General features: G+C 55.9%; 3 protein-coding genes across 3 annotated transcripts; 1 reads left to right on the top strand and 2 right to left on the bottom strand.

Moving 5' to 3' along the window:
• Positions 1-662: 662 nt before the first annotated feature.
• Positions 663-4,268, bottom strand: TRIREDRAFT_123313 (uncharacterized protein; the record flags this gene model as incomplete). The annotated part of the gene is made up of 3 exons (XM_006967933.1): positions 663-1,332; positions 1,396-3,904; positions 4,140-4,268. The coding sequence occupies 3 exons, from the start codon at positions 4,266-4,268 to the stop codon at positions 1,187-1,189; spliced, it is 2,784 nt and encodes a 927-aa protein (XP_006967995.1). The 3' UTR covers positions 663-1,186.
• A 9,700-nt stretch (positions 4,269-13,968) lies between these two features.
• Positions 13,969-15,595, bottom strand: TRIREDRAFT_80716 (ornithine aminotransferase; the record flags this gene model as incomplete). The annotated part of the gene is made up of 3 exons (XM_006967932.1): positions 15,044-15,595; positions 14,239-14,940; positions 13,969-14,106 (listed from the first exon to the last, which is right to left on the bottom strand). Exons 1-3 carry the CDS (start codon positions 15,536-15,538, stop codon positions 13,969-13,971), a joined length of 1,335 nt encoding a protein of 444 aa, XP_006967994.1. The 5' UTR covers positions 15,539-15,595.
• Positions 15,596-17,358: 1,763 nt separating this feature from the next.
• On the top strand, positions 17,359-19,511 carry TRIREDRAFT_80714 (glycosyltransferase family 22; the record flags this gene model as incomplete). Its single annotated transcript, XM_006968000.1, has 4 exons — positions 17,359-17,564; positions 17,697-17,927; positions 18,009-18,746; positions 18,792-19,511. The coding sequence occupies 4 exons, from the start codon at positions 17,361-17,363 to the stop codon at positions 19,509-19,511; spliced, it is 1,893 nt and encodes a 630-aa protein (XP_006968062.1).
• Positions 19,512-19,594: the final 83 nt, after the last annotated feature.

Raw genomic sequence — 19,594 nt, 5'->3', positions numbered from 1 at the left:
GGTACTTTGTCTAAGGGATGGATGAGGCGTGAGATAGATTGCTGCCTGCTGCTGGGATGGAAGACTGGAGAATCAGTTCCTGATAAAAGCACCGTTCATGCTTCGGATCTTTTGGGTTTTTTTTTTTGAAGAAATCAAATGAACAGCTAAAGACAATTACTCCGTCTTTTCAGCATGCAAAAGCGTCTGTTCTGGAGACTCCCGTTGTTCAAGGTGAATGGGTTTCGGCACAGGACACGCATACAAACGTCGACATCTCATTCACGAGCAATTCTCAAAACGCAGCTCAAACAAAGCAAACCGTACAAACACAAATCACTCAACACGGGAACAGACACGGCTCTCCTCAAGCGGCAGCAATGGTATTGGTACCATGGACTAGGTTACGCGCTGAACGCACCAATCTAAACTCGTACAGATACTCGCACAAGAACCAGTCCTCGCCCATGCCCGATCCCACCGCTACCCATGACCTCCTCAAAAGCGGCCATATGAAAACAGATAAAGGTTTCCGTAGTTCCATCCGAACCCTTGTGCCCTTACCCGTGACCCCCCCAAAGAAAACATCAAATAGATCCCTGAATCAGAACAATAAAGTAGAATAAAACAGAGCTATAGGTCAACGTAGGTAACTAGACCGTATGATGAAAAAGAGACAAGCACTGAAGAGGTAGGTAGAGAGGGTGAAAGCCTCCATCTCAGCCCCTTCTCGACTTGGTGTCTCCGCTGGCTCGCAGCTGCTGTCCACTGATTGTGAATGAACTATAATCGTAAAACGAAATGAAGAAACTTCAGCCATGCTCCGGCTGGAAAAGTGAAAGCGAGTCAAGCAAACAAACGCCTGGCCATGGATCCCCTAAACCTTCAAACCATGAGATGTGGAAAATCACCCCCAAACGCCCGCTTCCATTACCTGAGCGGGGATTCTGTTGTGTGCCTGTTTGTCCAGCTTCCCTAAACGCCTTTGAAAAGACAATAACCCAGAAAAAAAGAAAAAGGAAAAAAAAAGAATCATGAGATCAAGAGGTCTATTGGACCTCGGGCAAAAGTACTGGGATCGTCCAAATCAATGTCCAGCCGTGAGGCTTCCAGTGTTTGTAAGTGGTTTCCTGTTGTTTATCGTATCGTGACTGATGAGTCTTGCTTCAAATGTTGTTTGGCACCAGTTTTTCCTTTGGTGATGAGCTCAAGTTGACGTCTGTGAGAGAGGACTGCGAGGCGTGACATCGCCGCTTCGTCGACGGGTCAGTGGCTGTGTCTTGCTGTTCGCCTCGGCAATCATATGCTGCTTCTTGCGGACCATGGAAAGCCGGCTAGTGATCATGGAAATCACTGGAGTCATGTTAGCTGTTGCTTGATGTGAAAGAGAAAACGCATCGGAGTGATGACACTTACTCTTCCGAATATGAGCCTCCTCATCGCTCTCCAGGTCGCTGCAGCTCTCCTTAGTCCTCCCAAGGCCTGCGTCGTCACCGCTGTCCAAGACGGCCTCAAGCATGCGAATGGCGGTGATGTATGAAATCTCACAGCCCTGCAGGTTCTCATTCGTCACCTCATCAATGGCCGCGGCGCGGCTCATCTCAAGGGCCCGATCGTACATGAGTTTTTCAGCCGTGATGCCTGGTGTGAGATAGACCTGGTCCATGCCCGATCCTGCGGCGGACAGGTGCGACTCCATGCCTTGATTCGACGGGTGGCTCGGATGGTCCTCTGGGAGCAACTTTTGGGCTTCAATGAGCTTGAGGCGGACAACTTCGGACTTCTCGAGGACCTCGTTGAAGCGCTGCCGAACCCATTGGACCACGGCGTTGATGCGCTGAACTATGGATTCAGAGACAACAGCCGACAGGCCGGAAGCGACGTCTCCTCTGCTCTTCTTGGACCACCAGATGCTGGCAATGTCCATGGCCCGTGCCAGGAGAGAAAGCGACTTTACATAGAGGACCAGGGCCTCTTCGGAGAGGGCCACGACGGCCTCGGCTGTCAGTCCGTCGTCGTCCACAGACATCTGGTCAGCCCCAACGCCGCCCAGCCCGTGGTCTGTGGATGGCGCCATGGGGACAAGCTGCTTATACTTGACCTCGGCGAATCCGTACACACAGTCGCTCCGGGTGGCAAAGTCTTCAATGGCCTGCGCGGAGCGGGCGTCTTCATCCTCCGAAGCAATGCTCTTCCCGTCCCCAAGCAGGCCGGCCGAGGTCGGCGGCGTCGGATAGGCCGGGTATGGCAGGTAGGATGGCGGGGACTGTCCTTTGGTGCGGATGGGCACCCTGACGCCAAAGAGACGGAGACTGGCATCTTGGATGGCCTTGGTGATGGCGCTCGAAGCCGATCCGGGGCTCGCAGACAGCGCCTTCTCGTACGACGAGCGGCGATCTGGGGGAGCTCGACCCTGCGCCACAAGCTGCGTCCGCGACGTGGGAGCGGCGACGGCTCCCGTGGTCGAAGTCGGCGCGCCCTGCTGCGAAAAGTGCCGAGCCAGCTGCTTCGACCGCAGTGACGTGGGACTCTGCGATGCCAGTTTCTCGTTGGCGGCCAGCTCGTCTGCCAGCGCGTTGACCTCGACGTGCCTCCTCTCGACAACGACGTAGTCTCTCTCGAACATGACATCTTGGGCGGCCTTTTCCTCTTCGTCCGTGAGAGCCTTGCCGCTCGGCACTCGAGCCTTGCGCATGTCTTGGCTGAGGGCCGAAGGCGGCGAGGTGTTTTGAAGGGACGTCTTGGACACCCGTGGATGGTTGGGCATGGATACGGCATGGGGCACTGTTGGGCGCTGAATGCCTAGGCCAGCTCCAGCCTCCCGGGGTGAGTTTGGCCGACGGTGATACTCACCAGACGGCGGCCTATTTCGACCCTCGCTGGGGCTTTCTGTCAATGGTGACGACCGAGGCAGCGCTTCCCGAGACGACCTGGCAGGCGTGGCTTCAAACGTCCCGTTCCGCAGAGAGCCAACGCGTGGTGATGGAGCGGTAGCCTCTCCTTGGGGGATCGTCCTCAGCTCGCGCTTAGCGGGCCTTGGAACGTCGTCTTCCACCAGCCCGGGGATCTCGTTGACGACGATGGGGTGGGAGAAGAAGTCCTCAAACGGCAGCCTCTCCGTGGGGTTCCTCCTGAGTAGGCTTCTTACTAGGGCTTTCAGTTCGGGCGTGATGGGGATGTCTCTGGGGAACTTGATGACGTCTTCGGCAGCTTCTATCTTCCTCAGAAGTTCCACATGATTTCGCGCGCGGAACGGGGGCCTCCCGGATATCATTTCGTACAGGACAGTCCCGACGGACCACAAGTCGGCCTTGGCATCGTACCGCTCGTAACGGAGGATCTCCGGGGCCATGTACAGGGGCGAGCCGCAAAGAGTGTCGGCGAGAGACGTCGCGGGCAATACACGGGCGAAGCCGAAATCAGCAAGCTTGAGCATAGGCAGGGAGGCGATGCCGGACATTGGTATCAACGAGTCCTGGCTGGCCTCCATGATGGGGAGGTTTCGCTGTTCCCTAAATGCCTGCGAGGGCAGCAGCAGCAGGTTCTGCGGCTTGACATCGCGGTGGACGTAGTTTTTGCTCCGTAGGAACTCCAGGGCACTCGCCAGCTGCTTGAGGAAATGCCGGATGACGACTTCGTGCAGGCCAGCATCGGGGGTGCTGGGGTACTTGCGGGCCATGTCGTGGGTGGCAGGGTGGGTGATGAGCTTGTCACGTTTCTTGATGAAGAGGGAAAGGTCACCGAGCTCGCAGTATTCCATGACGAGGTTAATGTGCGTGGCGGATTCGAGACAGTCATGGAGGGCAACGATGTGCGGATGCCGAAGGGTCTTGAGGATTTGGATTTCGCCATATAGGTTTTCTTTCAGCTTCTTGTTCAGGCGATCTAGTTCGACGGATTTGATGGCCACGGCAGCTCTCGTGTCCTGGTAGATGCGGAGCATGGTTAGCGTACACATTGCCACAGAGCGGAAGCAGGTCAAAGCAAAGAGGGGTCTCCTTGAGGTGTGGCGACAGGTCAGGCATGAAGCCTTGAGCTTGGCTGTGGGAGATGACTGAAGAAGAGGCAGCTTGATGGCATCGCGAGGGTACACCGTTTGACGGCGGCGGAGAGCAAACTGGTTGGTGAAACCACAGCGGCTAGGGGAGAGGGTATCGCACCTTTTGCCAGCCCATATACACCTGGGCGAAGCTACCTTTGCCAATCTCCTTGTCGATGACAAACTGGCCTACGTTCCGTCCACCCGACCGCCGGGAGCCGAGGGAGGAAGTGTCCTGTCGGCTCGCCATGACTTCCTGTATAACGTTGTCGGTGGCAGGAAGAGGAGCGAGGTCGGTCACAGCCCGGGGGCTCACAAGGTTCGAGGGAGTTTGCCGTCGAGCGAGGTTGTCATGTAAACTCGGACGAACGAAGCTTCGGACGGGGAGAAGGATTGGCGAAGAAGAAGTAGAAAGGCGCAACGAGGCGAGACGCGACGAGACAGGGCTATATGGCGAACGGGCTAAGGAAGATGAAACGAGATGGGAAGTCGGTGTAGCAGGAATCGAAGGCCCAGAAGGGAAAGTCGATGACTAGTATGAGGCAGGCGGCAGGTATCCGATAGGGTGAAGATGATGTAGCATATACGATCGACGAGGGTCGCTAGAGGTCGATGGTGACGGAGGTTAGCAATGAAGTCGAGGCACGGCGTCGACCGCGAAAAGGGCCAAGGACGAAGACGGCCAAGGGACGAAACAAGGAGGAGAGGGGATAAAGAGGAAAGAAAAGAAAAGAAAAGAAGACGGAAGCAGCCAGCAAAAACAAAAAAACAAAGGCAGTGAGAAGGCCAGGGGAGCGAGCCGAGTCAGACGAGCGCCGGCGTGCAGGAGGATCCTGACTGTGGTCGGGTTGGGGATCGGAAGGGATGATAGCTGCTGCTGCAAGCTGGGGGTGACAAGGATGGGGGGAGGGCGTGACTAACACTGTCAACTCGAGGAGAGAATGACGGCCTCGGTACTTGGCACGAGCACGGCTCCAAGTCGTCGCAACCTGGTACTTGCTTGCTTGCTTGCTTGCTCGCAGGCTCTCTCGGAACCGGACCCAAGCAGCCCAGCGCTTGTCGACTTGGGGTTTGCGCAGCGGCGAGAGGTGGGAATCAGACGAGACGAGATGCACCTGGATGGATACCTTGACGGCGCGCGGTCGCCTTAGCTCCAGCAGTAGCCACAGGAAGCTGCAGGACGACGACTCGAAGAAGATGACTCGGAGCGGCAGCGCAGGCAGGCAGAGCAGAGCAGAGCAGAGCAGAGCGTCCACCCTGATGGGCGCCTGGGTTTGCGGGGCGTTTGCGTGGGAGGCTTTCAAGAGGCTGCAGCAGCGCAGTGATGCAGATGGAGACGAGGGCGGCCGGGGTGCGTTATTGGCTCTGGAGCTTGTCGCCCATGCAATGCAGCCATGCAGCAGAGGCCCGGTACAAGGAGCGAGATAATGCACGGCGGCCACAGGCTGAGACCGAGATAGCACGGTGTAGGTACCGCCGCCACAAGGCCCGGCTAGGGAGACAAAGGCGGGCTGGACGGGGGGGTTTGGAGCCGTTGTCTTGCCTTTGAGGGGCGAAAAAGCGCCAGCCAGACTTGTGTTGACAGGACCGACCAGACCAAGAACTGGTGGACGCACAAGCTGTGATCGATCCGAGGGTCCCAGATCGGGGGTGGTCAGATGATGAGGCGATAGGGCGGAGAGGAGGAGGAGGAGGAGGAGTCGAAGAAGCTTTGGAAGCGGCAAGAAGGCGGAAGGGCGGCGAAAGAAGTTCTAACAGAGAGTAGAGGTAGGCAAGGTACAGTAAGATTATGGACAAGGCCGGATTGATAAGAAGGAAAGGAAGAAGAGAAAGAAGAGCGCGAGAAGCAGGGAGGGTCAGAGGGAGGGAAAGAAAAAAAGACGGGCGATGGCGAGACGATGGGAGTGGATGGCGCAGGTCGTAGGCACACGAAGCAGTAGAGCAGAGCAGAGCAGAGCAGCAGTCAGAGGTACTCGGACTCACACGCACTCACACGCACCGCTCATCGGAAGGTCACTGCACCTCAACAGGCTCGGTCAAGTGCTGAATGACCGCTGAAGGGGCTCGTGATGCTCCTTTGTAGAGCGACCTGGGCGTCGCGGGCTCAACGGGCGTGACAGCGCAGGTACCGGGAACCTGGCGACCTCTGGACCGTGGCTGCCAGAGCGCATCAGCGCAGGGGGTCGGTGCCGCAATCCGCCGCAATCTGCTCGTACCGGTACCTCGGCGAACCGAAGCGATTGGGGTCGATAGGTAGCGCTGCACTTGACCTCAGCCCGACCGCGGCAGAGTGACGCTGGACAGCTGGACAGAAAGGCCACAAGGGCCGGCGTCCTGGGCGCTAAGCCGGCGGGTCCCACACGTCAAGCGACTTCCCGTTCAACTGCCAGTTCATGAGATTCTGAGGTTCACGCTGATGCCGCTTTTCGTACCACTACTACATGTAGTAGCTGTACCTGTACTCGTAGGTGCGAGCTGCGCTGGACTTGAGGACACTCTCGGGAGCTTGTAGCGGGTACAAAGTACAGTGCAAGTACACCCCTAACAGGCTTCCCCGCGGAACGCACGCGTTATTGGGTCCCATGTCACATGGCCTGGTACCTGCAGGACACCCGGCGGCACTTGGCCAGGGAGCGGTGATCGAGGCCCGAAGCGGTTACGAGCCATTGTGCTGAGCGGCGTTCGAGAAGAAGAGGAATCATCATGATCATCATCATGATGTACTCCATACTACAAGGCGCCACCAGAGAAGCAGCTTGCAATATCAACACTGCTGCCGCTTTTCAAACCTAGGTACCTCTTAACATTGCTTTAGCAGGACGTAGCGTTGAAGGCAGTACTGCTAGCATGCGTGTTCTGTAGGTACTTACTATTCATGTCCTGCGCTTGTGCACGTGCGGATACGCGGGAACTGCATCGCAAATGAAGAGGCCAATCGTCGTCGACTGGCAGCGCGATAAGGATGCCGTCAGGCAGACAAAGAGGGTGCTGCAAGCGCATGCATACCTTACCTATGTATGTACGAGTAGGTCCTACTTTGGTCAGGCTCGATATTAATATCAAGACCGGAAGCTATTATTGATGGACATTGATGAATCGGTCGGAGCGTCCAGGTAGGCAATAGGCAAACGGAGTACTCCGAGCTGCTCACGTCCAATTGCGATAATGCAGCGCGGCAAGACTCGACAAGGGACGTGATGCACACCCGACCTCGAGATAAGAACGTGACGAACCAAGATATGTACAACCGCCATCCAGCAGCCAGCCAGCCAGCCAGCAGCGATAACGGCCTCCAGCATACATACTATTAGCACAGCAATAACAGGAAACGTCGCTCATTGACCATTGCTCATTTGCTGCTCATGGGCAAATTGGCGTCAGACCGACTCTCGCCGGATGCAAGGACAGCCGTTTCCCTCTGGCCCCCTTTCCCTACATGTACCCTTTTCTCTCGCCCTTATCGCGCCTTTCTGGGGTCCCGCAGCCTGCCGCTATCTCATTCTCTCTTGTCCCATCGGACTGCCGAGTCAAATCGCTGATCCCAGCCACGGGAACCCCAAAGAACCTTGAACAACAACAATCAACCCAAGGACACGCCTAGCTCAGGACTGGCTTGGCTTGTCCGGGGTCGGCGGCTCGCAGCTGCTGGGCTGTGAGTCGGGCTGGCGTGCATTTGGCAGAGACTCGCATCATTGCGTTTAGGTACACGCTACGTACGACTGACTACGTACATCCCGTCCGGGACTTGCGGCTTGGTGGCGTTGAGCACAGTCATGGCTTAAGCAAAATGGTTTGTCAAGTGTTGGAAGCTACATGGAAGCAATGGGTCAGAGGCCCCCCTCGGAATTGCCTAGAAGGTCGATGTCGAAGGCGAAATCCAATGCTTTGTCAAACATTGACCGAGAATGGCGTGCTTGCGTCTTGCATCTGCATCTGCGCCTGCATCCCCGTCTGCTGCGGCATCCGTGCGAGTCGTTGCAGAGCATTTTGGGTTGATCGACGTACTCGTATTTGTTGCGAGGTACGAACATCTATTTGTTGCCATGGAAAGGGAACTTGTGTCAAGGACAATTGGGCACAAGGTACAGAAGTACTCCGTAGAGCCCAATATGGACAACAGCCCGTCTTTGTTGATGCATCCATCAGTTTGTCTGCTCTCGACGACAAGCGACTGCCTAGGTAGGTACATACTGACGCCACCAAAAAGGACTTGTCCGTGCCGATGCACTCTTAGGTATTAGTAGGAGTGACATGCATTCAAACAACCTCCACGGAGAACAAGCCACCAAGACCAAGACGAGATTAGCGCCTCTCGCCTGTCAATGAACAAGGACAAACAAAGAATCACCAAATCCCGGGAATATTTTTGGCAGCTTGCCTCTTGTGATTGTGCTGCGAATGAACGGCCGGGGAGGAAATGGTTCAACGAACATTGTACACAAGGTACCCACCGATTGATTAGGTAGCGTCGACGGATCGCAACCCACCAGCCCAGCTTTTTGACGTTTTGTCGTCTTCCACTGAAATTCCACTCGCAAGACACGATGCTGGAGGGGACCCTGAAACCCACTCTTTCCTCTTCGCTGCTGGTGGTCATTCGTCTTCATTGTATGTACAGTAGGACTTTGTTAGGGCCATTGGATGGACGTTTCGTGACCTGTTCGGTGGTCAAGGTGGGCGAGTAGAGTCACGACCAACAGGGAACTACTACTAGGTACCTACTTAGATACAATGAACTACTAGTCAGAGTGAGCGAGCGATGTCTCGTGCCTTTGTCAAGAGGAGAAGCACTGCCTCGTTTCTGTTCTTTTAGAGCACGGCTGCCTCCAGGATGAATTTTGGTAATGCGTTACAGCTGGACTTGATGGCGTACTACTCGTACCAGGCGGCAACAAGTCCATGCAAGGGCTGTTTCCGGCGGCTACTTGAAGGAGGCGGCGCCATGAACTGAGGCGTCCGTCACGTTGAGTCAACACATCAACAAGTGCCTACTAACTCACTTTCTCTGTTAGTGGAAGTATTATCACCTAATACTAGTACCTGTAGCATTATTAATAAGTACAGTAGTTCATTTACAACAGGCAAGGCGTAGTAGTAGTACCTAGTAGGAACCTGTAGCACCTGGGCAGGCTCACATCGCAATACCGAGTACGAGAGGTCTGACCATTCGGAGCTGCAGGGTTCATTACGTATATACTTTGCCCACCGCCAAAAGCGGGCGATTCTGCCGGACGAATGCTCCCCGATAAGGCCCGGGCTGGCCTCGATTAGGCTCACCGCACTCGCAGCTTGCTTCTCAAGTGCATGGTTTAAAGTACCTTTAGTTGTTGCGTCTTGTCTACCTCATCCATGGCTCATCCGTTCACAACCTCGTTCATTAGATCCAGCATCTCCTCGCTTCTAGCTTGTGCTTCCCCGCATTTGCCTTCTTTTCTCTTACCGTTCTACTATGTACTACCAGTTCTTGATCGTGCCTTGACCCTGGCCTTTTGCGCCTGGACGACTTTCTGTCGATTCACAGCCAACCGCCTGCGTTGCTGGACGGGTGTGGATCGAGACACCAACAGCTGCCAGGCAATCTGAGACACGCTTCTTTCAAGGGAGCCCTGCCCATCGTCCAATCAAGCCGGCCGGCCTGACTGGTCATATTCACGATGCCAATCGTCCGCTCCTTGTGAGACATGAGCCGTCATTAAGTGGCATAATACTGAGGCACATGTACCTACTGTCTCGGGGGCGACGGGAATAGCTGCCGTCAAAGCAGGCACCGCTGCGAGTATGCATTCTGATCAGCTCCAAGCCTCCTCGTTGACAAACGTTGTCGGTTGTACTTGTGTGCTTCAGCAGATACTAATTCCTTGATGCACCTCTTTGCGTCAAACTGCGATGCTGCTATGTACTACTAATACCTAGTTTCGACCCCCTGGTCTGTTCAAAGACAACATGGACCATCTCATGGACGTCTGGCGTCCACAAGTACAGTCCGAGTCGCAGCGCTGCTATAAACAGAGCCTGAAGGTTGTCGCCCAACAATCTCTCAACCAACAAACAATTAATGCAGCTTGTCCTCGGTGTCTAATTATGTATACCAGATCACAACCATGCACGCTCACACAAAGGGCAGCGCATCGAGTTCCAAGGTTACCCAAGCAGGGACGAAGCCATCTCCAGACACCCCGGCCAGCCATGGGTATGCTTTTCTTAGCGTTGAGCAACAAACAAACCCTCAGTGCTCTTCGTTCCACGCTCGAAACGGTGGGTGTCACGAATACGGGTTGTTTCTCTCTTGTACTTTGTACGCGAAGGGGGACTCTTGTCGCACCGAGCGCGTATTTTTAGCAGCGACGGAGCTTGTTTCCAGGCGCAGGCGGTTCTTCGTTTCGGTCTCATGGCCCATGTCCGGCATCATATGCACCGCATCCTGGCCGTTGGCTTGACCCTGGCTTCCTGCTGCTTGTCTCGGTCAACGCGGACGGCCTTTGACATCACAGGCACAGGGTCCCATGGCCATCGATTGCATGATGCGATTCCTAAGAAATGATGATGATGGTGAGGAGGAGAAAAGATCGTCAGCAAGAGGGCAGCTTCCTCAGCACTGACTCTGATATCATTCTTGTCTTCAAATCACATTGCATTAATCATTGCCTCATCACCTGACACTGCCACGGCGATGATTTTACGCCTCTCCCCTGCTACTGCATCTGGCTGCCCTCGCCGTCGAGCTGCTGGCAACCAGCGCAACCAGCACGTGTAATTGATGCGGTGGTGAAAGGACGGCGATACACCACACCAGGCCCGTCATGTACACTTTCTGCACCGTCTTCCCGTGCTGCGGGCGCAAGTACCTCGAAGCCATTTCAAGTTACAACGCGGCCGTCGTGATCTGAAGCGGCTCAAGGAGGCACCGCGGCTTCAGTGCAGTTCGGTCTTGTGTCACTGCAACATGCTGTGTCTGTGTCCGATGCGGCTGAGTGAGTGACTGACTGGCTTGACTTACACCGATGCGGCGCTCCGTGACTGAAGAGAAGGGGACGCCGATCGTCGTGAGGAGCAGCTGAGCGCCAATACGATCCGCTTGACTGGCTCAGCCTTCACAGGCATGGGCTTATTCCCTGTTTGCCGGCTGGCATGAAGGAAGCATTACGAAAGTGAACCGGCTTGACCTGACGATGCCCTCAAGCCGACGTGATTCACCACAAGTCGGTCAACAAAAGACTAAACCCAGCTACAGTACATACGGCCTCCCAACTCGCCCTGCATACGCCGCCATCTCGATCAATGCGCGGCTTCAGCTTGATAAGCCGGTCTGCACTCCGCAGGGCAACACCACCCCTTTCTTCCTCACCTGCCCTCAGCATCCTATCACGAAGGACCACGTCCGAAAGCATGTACTATCATCCAGGCCATGTCCTCCGTGCTTGTCCATCGTCGTCAGAGGGTGGAAAACCACCAAACGTTCGCCAGGCCCGCCGCAGCATGACATGACGTCGGTAGGAGACCACAAGATCTGCATCCTCCTCCGTGCCGCAACAGCAGCCAGGCTGACAGTCTTGCCAGGGTCATAGACCATGTACCCCTCACGTTGGGAATCGCATCTTGCCCACCCCCCTGGCAACAGGGGGGGAAACGGATGGCGAGGAAGATGGGCAAATCTGAGCTTGCCACTTTAGGAGGCATCTTGGGTCTGCCAGGCTCCCTGCCTTTTGAGTCCTCCATGCAGGTTTACACGTACATACGTACATGCAACCTGGCATTTCATGGTAGTAGCCCGAGTGTGTGAACAATCCGTCACTTTTCAACACCAATCCGGTATTATCATACCCTGCGATGCGACAACACTTCTGAGCCTCACACCACAACACACACACACACACACACACACACACACACACACACACCTTCTCAGCAGCCGCCCTGCATCTCCATTCACCGGCAAACAAAAAACCCCCGTGGTGAACAAGGCGCCAACGCGACCAAGACGGCCACCTCGATCCAATAGCAAACGCCCAAACGGCATCACTATCAAGTACTACCTATTGCAAGCGAAAAGCATCGCACACAGATGGGCAGTGTAACCTCGCACGGCTCCCCATAATCTAGGCATCCGTCCCCCCCCTCCCCCGGCGAACAGAGAGCCACGGCCACGAACCTATCACAGCAGTCCATTTGCCATCACCGACCACAAGATGCAACAACGTATGTATTACTTGCACCTGAAAGGATGGTCTGAATCTTATCAATATCCGAGCAATCCAGTACCTGAGAGATGTCACCCTCTGGCGTCCAAGGTAGGCAAGGTCAGGTATTACTCAATGCCCGTGTAAGTCAAGTCCTGCATATACTAGCACCACACATACACACACACACACACACACACACAACATCGTCACACCAACCCCAACCATCCATCACACACTCCAGAACTCAACTCACGTACTACCTCCATTTCACAATACATAATGTACTCTCTCTCTCTCTCTCTCTCTCTCTCCCCCGCTTTCAATAACCTCATCTTGCCACACCCTACAACCCCTGTAACCATCACCTGCATATGAAAGTATATAGTATATAGGTAAACGAGGTTCCATGCAGGATCTCTCTCCTCTCTAGGCACCCAGCCAGGCCCTCCATCCTATCAGATCACAAAGATTGGTACTACCCGTCCTGAAAGCTCAGCTTATCGCTCTGCAAAAACGCTTCTGCTATGCTATGCTATGCTATGCTATGCCTGGCTCGATTATACTCGACTGCCGCCTTATCAAATCACTGCAGGGCAAAAAAAGGTAATCAGATATCAAATTCTCAATCTTCACATCACATACAATCTACTAGTACTATCTCCAAGCCCCTTACATAGATACATACCGTTCTCAGTACTATGTCAAAAGTGCATAGGTAGTACTATTTACATCCAATCTTTATATCCGATACCATAAACCAGTAACACAGGTACCTACCTACCTAGGTCAATGTAGACGTAGACGCACATACCCACAGAGCTGTAGGCAGAAATGTCCCCCCCTCCCTCTCTCCCCTTTAGAATCTCCTTATAGGCTCGGCCATTACCTACTCTGGCAACATGCACAACATACTAGTACCTACTTTTCTGCCTTGGTGCCTCAAGCTGTATGATGCACCTCAATGTCTGTCTGTGCTTCAGCTTTGGCTTCTGCCTCTGCTTCTGCACACGTAGACCGCGCCAAATGTACCTGCACAGTTCTTGAAAAGTGCCGTTCGGAGCCGCTCCCAGTCAGTTGAGTGACAAGAGGACGACGCCAAAAAGGATAAGTGCATACGCTTTTGTGGTAGTAATTGCAAACGGAAAAGTTGACTCCGCCTTCATGCAATGGACCGTCTTGGACAGGGACGATGGCATTCACCTACACGGCGGTGAAGTATGTAGGTAGTAGTTGAAGCATGCATGTCGGTAAAAGTAATGCATACGTTCACGGTAGGGATCCATTGCCAGCATATCTTTTGACCTCAACTCGTCTCATTCATACGCCCTTCTGCCCCCGACCAGAAACGAGCAGGGTCACACTACCTACACCATTTGCGCCGCGGACAAACATCGTCCGACCTGACCAACAGATCAGGGAAAAGAAGATCATTTCCGGCGCCAAACGATCAATCTAGAAAAGAGAAAGTCAAGAATAACAGAAAGGGAACCAAAAAGTCCCGTTGCAAAATCCAAAATAACATGCTCCCGTGCCTATGCTGCTTCATGACCGGTCCTGGTCATCCCTTGGGTATCTTATATGTTTGACGTGGTAAATCAGAAAGGAAATTCGTCGTCTTCTCTTTCCGCGTGGGTCGCCCTCATAATTCCCGGAGCTCGCGCTCACGAGGCAGCTGCGTCTACTTCTCGTAGGACGGTACGCCGTCGAAAAAAACCCCCCCTCTCACCCCCCTCCCTTTTCCCTCACTGTCGTGGGGAAGCTGTCAACGCTCTAGTGGTCCTTGGCCTGAGGGGCGGTGGGGAGCTCCTTCAGAGCCTCGGCGATGATGCTGAGGCCCTTCTTGAGCTCCTCCTCCGTGATGACCAGAGGAGGGGCAAATCGGATGATGTCGCCGTGGGTTGGCTTGGCCTACATGATGACAGTTAGCAAGAGGACCACGGCAAGAGAGGGGTAATGGAGGAGCAGGTGACAAGGCAGACAAGGCAGCCGTAGATGCCAAAGCAGATGCAAAGATGCCTGATAGGCAGACGTGGGACTTACCAAAAGGCCCTTGCTCTTCAGCAAAAGGCAAAGATCCCAAGCAGTTCGGCCAGAAGTAGCAGTCTCGTCAATGACAACGGCATTCAACAGACCCTTGCCACGGACAGTCTTGATGATGGGCGACTTCAGGGCGGCTATGCCGTCACGGAAGATGTGGCCCAAGCGCTCGGCGTTGGCAGTCATATTCTCCTCCTCGAGAACCTCCAGAGCCCGGATGGACACGGCACAGCCCAGGGGGTTGCCGCCGTAGGTTGAACCGTGAGTGCCAGGCTCAACGACCAGCATGATCTCCTTGCTGCTGAGAACGGCGCTGACGGGGTACATGCCTCCGGAGATGGCCTTGCCGAGAGTGACAATGTCGGGCTTGATGCCGGCCCACTCGGAGCAGAGCAGACGGCCGGTTCGGCCGATGCCGGTCTGGACCTCATCACAGATGAGGAGGACGTTGTGCTTCTTGCAAAGAGCGTGCACCTTGGGCAGGTAGTCGTCGTCGGGAACGACAACACCGGCCTCGCCCTGGATGGGCTCAACGATGAAGGCGGCGGTGTCCTTTCCATGGGCCTCCAGGACCTCTTCCAGGTCGGCCACATTGTTGTAACGGATAGGCTTGCCGGTGGAGGGAGAGGTGGCGCCAATGTTGGGGACGTAAGGGCCGTAGTTGTCCTTGGACTCGGGATCGGTAGACAGGGTGATGGCGGTCATCTGGAGACCATGTTAGTACAGGCCATCTAACAATGAGCCAGAGCCCTTGGAGCGTCGTGGCAACCAAGGCCCGGTTTCGCTCCTCGAGACTTAGGGTACTTACAGTTCGGCCGTGAAAGTTCTCGGCGACGCAGAAGACCAAGGCCTTGCCCTGCTCAACGCCCTTGACCTTGTATGCCCACTTGCGGGCAACCTTGATGGCCGTCTCGGTGGCCTCGGCACCGGTGTTCATGGGCAGCACCATGTCGTAGCCGAAGACGTTGCGGACCTTTTCGGCCCACTTGGGGAAGACATCGTTGTAGAAGGCGCGCGAGCTCAGGGTCAGGCGCGAGGCCTGGTCGACGAGAGCCTTGACGAGCTCGGGGTGGCAGTGGCCCTGGTTGACGGCGCTGTAGGCAGACAGGAAGTCGAGGTAGTGGCGGCCCTCGGGATCCCAGACATTGATGCCCTGGGCCTTGGCGAAGACGACGGGAAGAGGGTGGTAGTTGTGGGCGGCGTATTCGTTCTCGGCGGCGATGGCGGCCTCGGTGGAAGAGGCGTGGAAGCGGGAGGTTGCAGCGCCGTTGCCGGCAGTCGAGTCGCTAGCGTGGGGAGCCATGGTGAAGATTGAATGAGGTTGATTGTTGCGGCTAAAGGCGAAGTTGAAGGTGTCGTGAAGGTAGAAGAGGTCTAAGTTTGTCAGGTTAGCTTGACGTCGTCGACCAACGAAAAGGTAAACCCGCGAGACGATAAGCCGATATAGGAGGGGGAGGGGCACCGATAGCAGATAACAAGTGTGCAAGAAGAAGCAGATGTAGTGATGAAAGGAAGTACCACGAGACAGGGAAACTTACTCGGCAGAAGAGGTGAAGATGGAAGAGGAGAAGAGTTGAACAAGAAGTCTCGTGCTTTGACAAGAATAAAAGCCCAGAGAAGTTAGATACTAATAGTCTCCAAGCCTCGGGAATGCAGAGTTCGGCGGGCAGACCACCTGACGGCGACCCGGGGGGGCAAGGCAGGGCAATTATACTCCTCCGTAAGACGGGCCGCCAGCCAGTGAAAAGGCAGGCAAAGCAGCAGCTGGAGAATCAATGTGTCAAGCACAGGGCCCAGATCCAGGCATTGGAGACCAAGAGACGCCGCCGCTATACCCCTAAGTGCAAGTGGGAGTAGAAGTCGGTGGAGAAGCTGGATCTTCCCTGCCGGCCAGGCCAGAGCCAACGCCGTGGCGCTCCGGCCACCGTCGCCCGTCTGCTGCCGGTCTGCAGCGGCGACGCTGCCGCAGGGATGGACGACGGGCGGCTGGCCTCGGCATTTGGGGGTGGCTGGACCCCTACTGGCTTTGTTGTCGTGCAGACAGTAGCCCAGTGGATGGAGAGTGAGGGTCTCGCGATGGGCTATCTCGGCGAGTGCGGATTTCAGAGCTCATGGTGGCCGAGGATCCGGAGCTGCGGCGAGCAGATGGTTGGTGAGGAAGAAGGAGAAGAAGAAGAAGAAGAAGATGGCATCGTGATTTGTTGGATGCAGGTGCCTGGAGACGATGCTGCTGGTTGTTCCCGTGAGCTTCAAGTCACCTCTCTGGACCTCTTTTGCATCGTCTGGTTGGCGTTGGAGGCGCGGCGGCATCATAACACGCAACCCCACCGTTCGGCCACGATCCCAAGGTGCTGCAACATCGGATCTAAGGTGCTGGAAAGGTGGGGGATGGCGTGTCGTGAGTCGGAGAAGCCCTGCCAGGCCACGGGATGAGCAGCCAATCGCGACGACGGCATTACGTACCGACTTTGCACTGGCGATGGATGCTCGATGCAGCGATGGATGGATGGAGGGGGACTGTTGGCGGATGATGTAATGGGAGAAAATCGAGACTCGAAATCGCGGATGCTCAGCATGAAGCTGAAGGTGATGAAGCTGACGATCCGAGGTTTTGATCCAGTGTTTGTATACCGTATTGCTGTAACTGTAGAGCTAAGCGAGGTGTGTAGTGGGCGAGTTGAGACAGGGTTGGCGATGCTTACCTACTGTATCAGATGAAACGCTTCATCCAGCACTGAGGAGTCACCAAGCCATATTGCGTACCTTGCCTAGTATTAATAGCTCGACAAAGATTCACATCTTAAAACATTAGATGACTCTTCGAATAACCCATCCAAGCACCATTACGCAGCATATCCCCTTTCTAATGCTACCCGACCAGATCCAGCACCTCCCACTAGGTACCGCCATGCCCCAAAACCAATCGCCCTCCAGTGGCGCCACCCCCTCTGCCCCTGTAAATCCGTCCCTCCAGGCCGCCACTCCCCTAAATCAATCACTAACAGCACCCAGAACCAGCTGGAGCACGAGTGAACCTCCATAACCCACCTGCAGCCCAGCCAATGGAACCAACTAAACACCTCCACTGCACCTCGCAGCCCCCGTGAAGCCATCACCAACTCACCATGGCCGGCCACAGACGCGCCCCCTCGGCCTCGCTCAAGGGCAAGCCGCGTCTCTCGCCCGTGCCGCTGCGCGACATCTTCTTCATCCGCCTGGTCAATGCCTGGTGCCTGGCCACCTTCTTCCAGCCCGACGAGTTCTTCCAGGCCTTGGAGCCGGCCTGGCGCCTCGCCTTTGGGCCAGATAGCGGCGCGTGGCTGACGTGGGTAAGTTGATATAAGACTACATGTATCCATCTACATATATAAACAGAGAGAGAAATCTGTTCATTACAGCATCTAATCATGACAACCTCGACATCATGGATGGCATCAAGAACACTCACTAACATCATCCAGGAATGGCATCACCAGCTCAGGTCCTCCCTCCATCCCCTCCTCTTCTCCGCCGCCTACACCATCGCAGACCGTCTGTCCGCCATCATCCCGCCAGGCTCCGCCATCCGCTCCGTCATTGTCGTTGCTGCTCCCCGCGTCCTACAGGCCCTGATTGCGGCCCTAGGCGACTGGTACACCTGGCATCTTGCGGCCCACGTCTACGGCTCCGACAGCAACGTCTCCTTTTTCGCTGTAAGTGCTCCTGCTACTCATGCCTTCTGGCGCCTCATACACTCTTCCTCACACACTCACTCACCACTGACTCACTCACAGCTCTTTATGCAACTCCTCAATCCCTGGCAATGGTACTGCTCCACCAGGACCTTCTCCAACTCCCTCGAGACAACCCTCACCGTCATGGCCCTCACCTACTGGCCCTGGCAGCTCCTCGGCGCCGCCCCCTATTCCATCAAGGAAAACGCCGCGCCCTTCAACGTCCTACGCGGCTCTAAGCTCTGGAGCCTACGCGCATCCCTCTGCCTCGCCGCCTTGGCCGTCGTCCTGCGCCCGACCAACGTCCTCATCTGGCTCACCATCGTCTTCCTTGCCCTGACCAGGATCTCGCTGCAAGGCAACTCCCCTCTGAGCCTTTCCACCGTCGTCATCCTCTTCAGAGAAGCTCTGCTATGCGGCTCTCTGGTGGTGGGCCTCTCCGTCCTCGCCGACAGGCTCTACTTTGGCTTCTGGACCTTCCCGCCGTACAACTTCCTCAACTTCAACATATCAAAGTCCCTGGCCGTCTTCTACGGCCGCAACCCCTGGCACTACTACATCCTCCAGGGCATCCCTCTGCTGTGCACCACCAGCCTCCCCTTTGTCGTCCCAGCGCTCTTCAAGCCTTCGTCCAAGACGCCGACCCAGGCCAACATCCTTCGCACGCTCTCCTACACCGTCTTCACCACCGTCGTCGCCCTCTCCCTCATCTCCCACAAGGAAGTCCGCTTCATCTACCCTCTCCTCCCGGCCCTCAACGTCCTCGCCGCGCCCCGAGCCGCCTCCTTCTTCACCTCCGTCCCCAAGACGAGCCCCCCGCCATCCATCTCCTCCGCAGCGCAGATATCCGCGCCGCCTTCTCAATCCTCCGGGACCAAATCTCCCACCAACGTCCGCCGCGCTCGCCTCCGCAACAAGCCTCTCCTCCTCGCCGCCCTGGGCATCAACGTCCTCCTCGCCGGCTACCTCTCCTTCCTCCACCAACCCGCCCCCCTGACCGTCCTCTCGTTCCTCCGCAAGCAGTACGAGCGCATCCACCCCTCCGCCGTCCGCCTCGCCCACGAAACCCACTACCGCTCCTCCTCCTCCTCCCCCCCTCCCCTCAACGCCACCGCGGCTGAGGAGGACCCCAACCCCGAGGCCCTCTTCGCCCTCTTCCTCATGCCCTGCCACTCCACCCCCTGGCGCTCCCACCTCGTCTACCCGGGCCTCTCCGCCTACGCGCTCACATGCGAGCCCCCGCTGCACACCCAGCCGGGCACCCCAGAGCGCGACCTCTACCGCGACGAAGCGGACCGCTTCTACGACGCTCCCGTGTCCTTCTTGCGCGGCGAGCTCTTTGCGCCGGGAAACCCCGTCGTGCCCGTCCCGCGGTACATTGTCGGCTTCGAAGGCGTGGAGCCCTGGCTGCGCGAGTTTCTCGAGACGACGCCCGAGGGCAAGGCGTTGGGCGTGTCGGAGCTCAGGAGGGTGTGGGCGGGGTTCAATGGCTTCTTCAACGAGGATTGGAGGAGGGCTGGGTATATGGTTGTTTGGGATACGGGAGTTTATGGGGAGGTTTGATTTTTGTCTTTTTTTTTTCTCCCTTAGGATTGTGTTTCCAGATTTGGTTTCAACGTTTGCTACATATATATAACTGCTTGTAC

Source organism: Trichoderma reesei (genome assembly GCF_000167675.1).
Source record: "Trichoderma reesei QM6a unplaced genomic scaffold TRIREscaffold_20, whole genome shotgun sequence".
Taxonomy (NCBI): domain Eukaryota; kingdom Fungi; phylum Ascomycota; class Sordariomycetes; order Hypocreales; family Hypocreaceae; genus Trichoderma; species Trichoderma reesei.
Note: the sequence above shows the minus strand (reverse complement) of the source record. Positions and strands in the feature narration are given on the sequence as shown.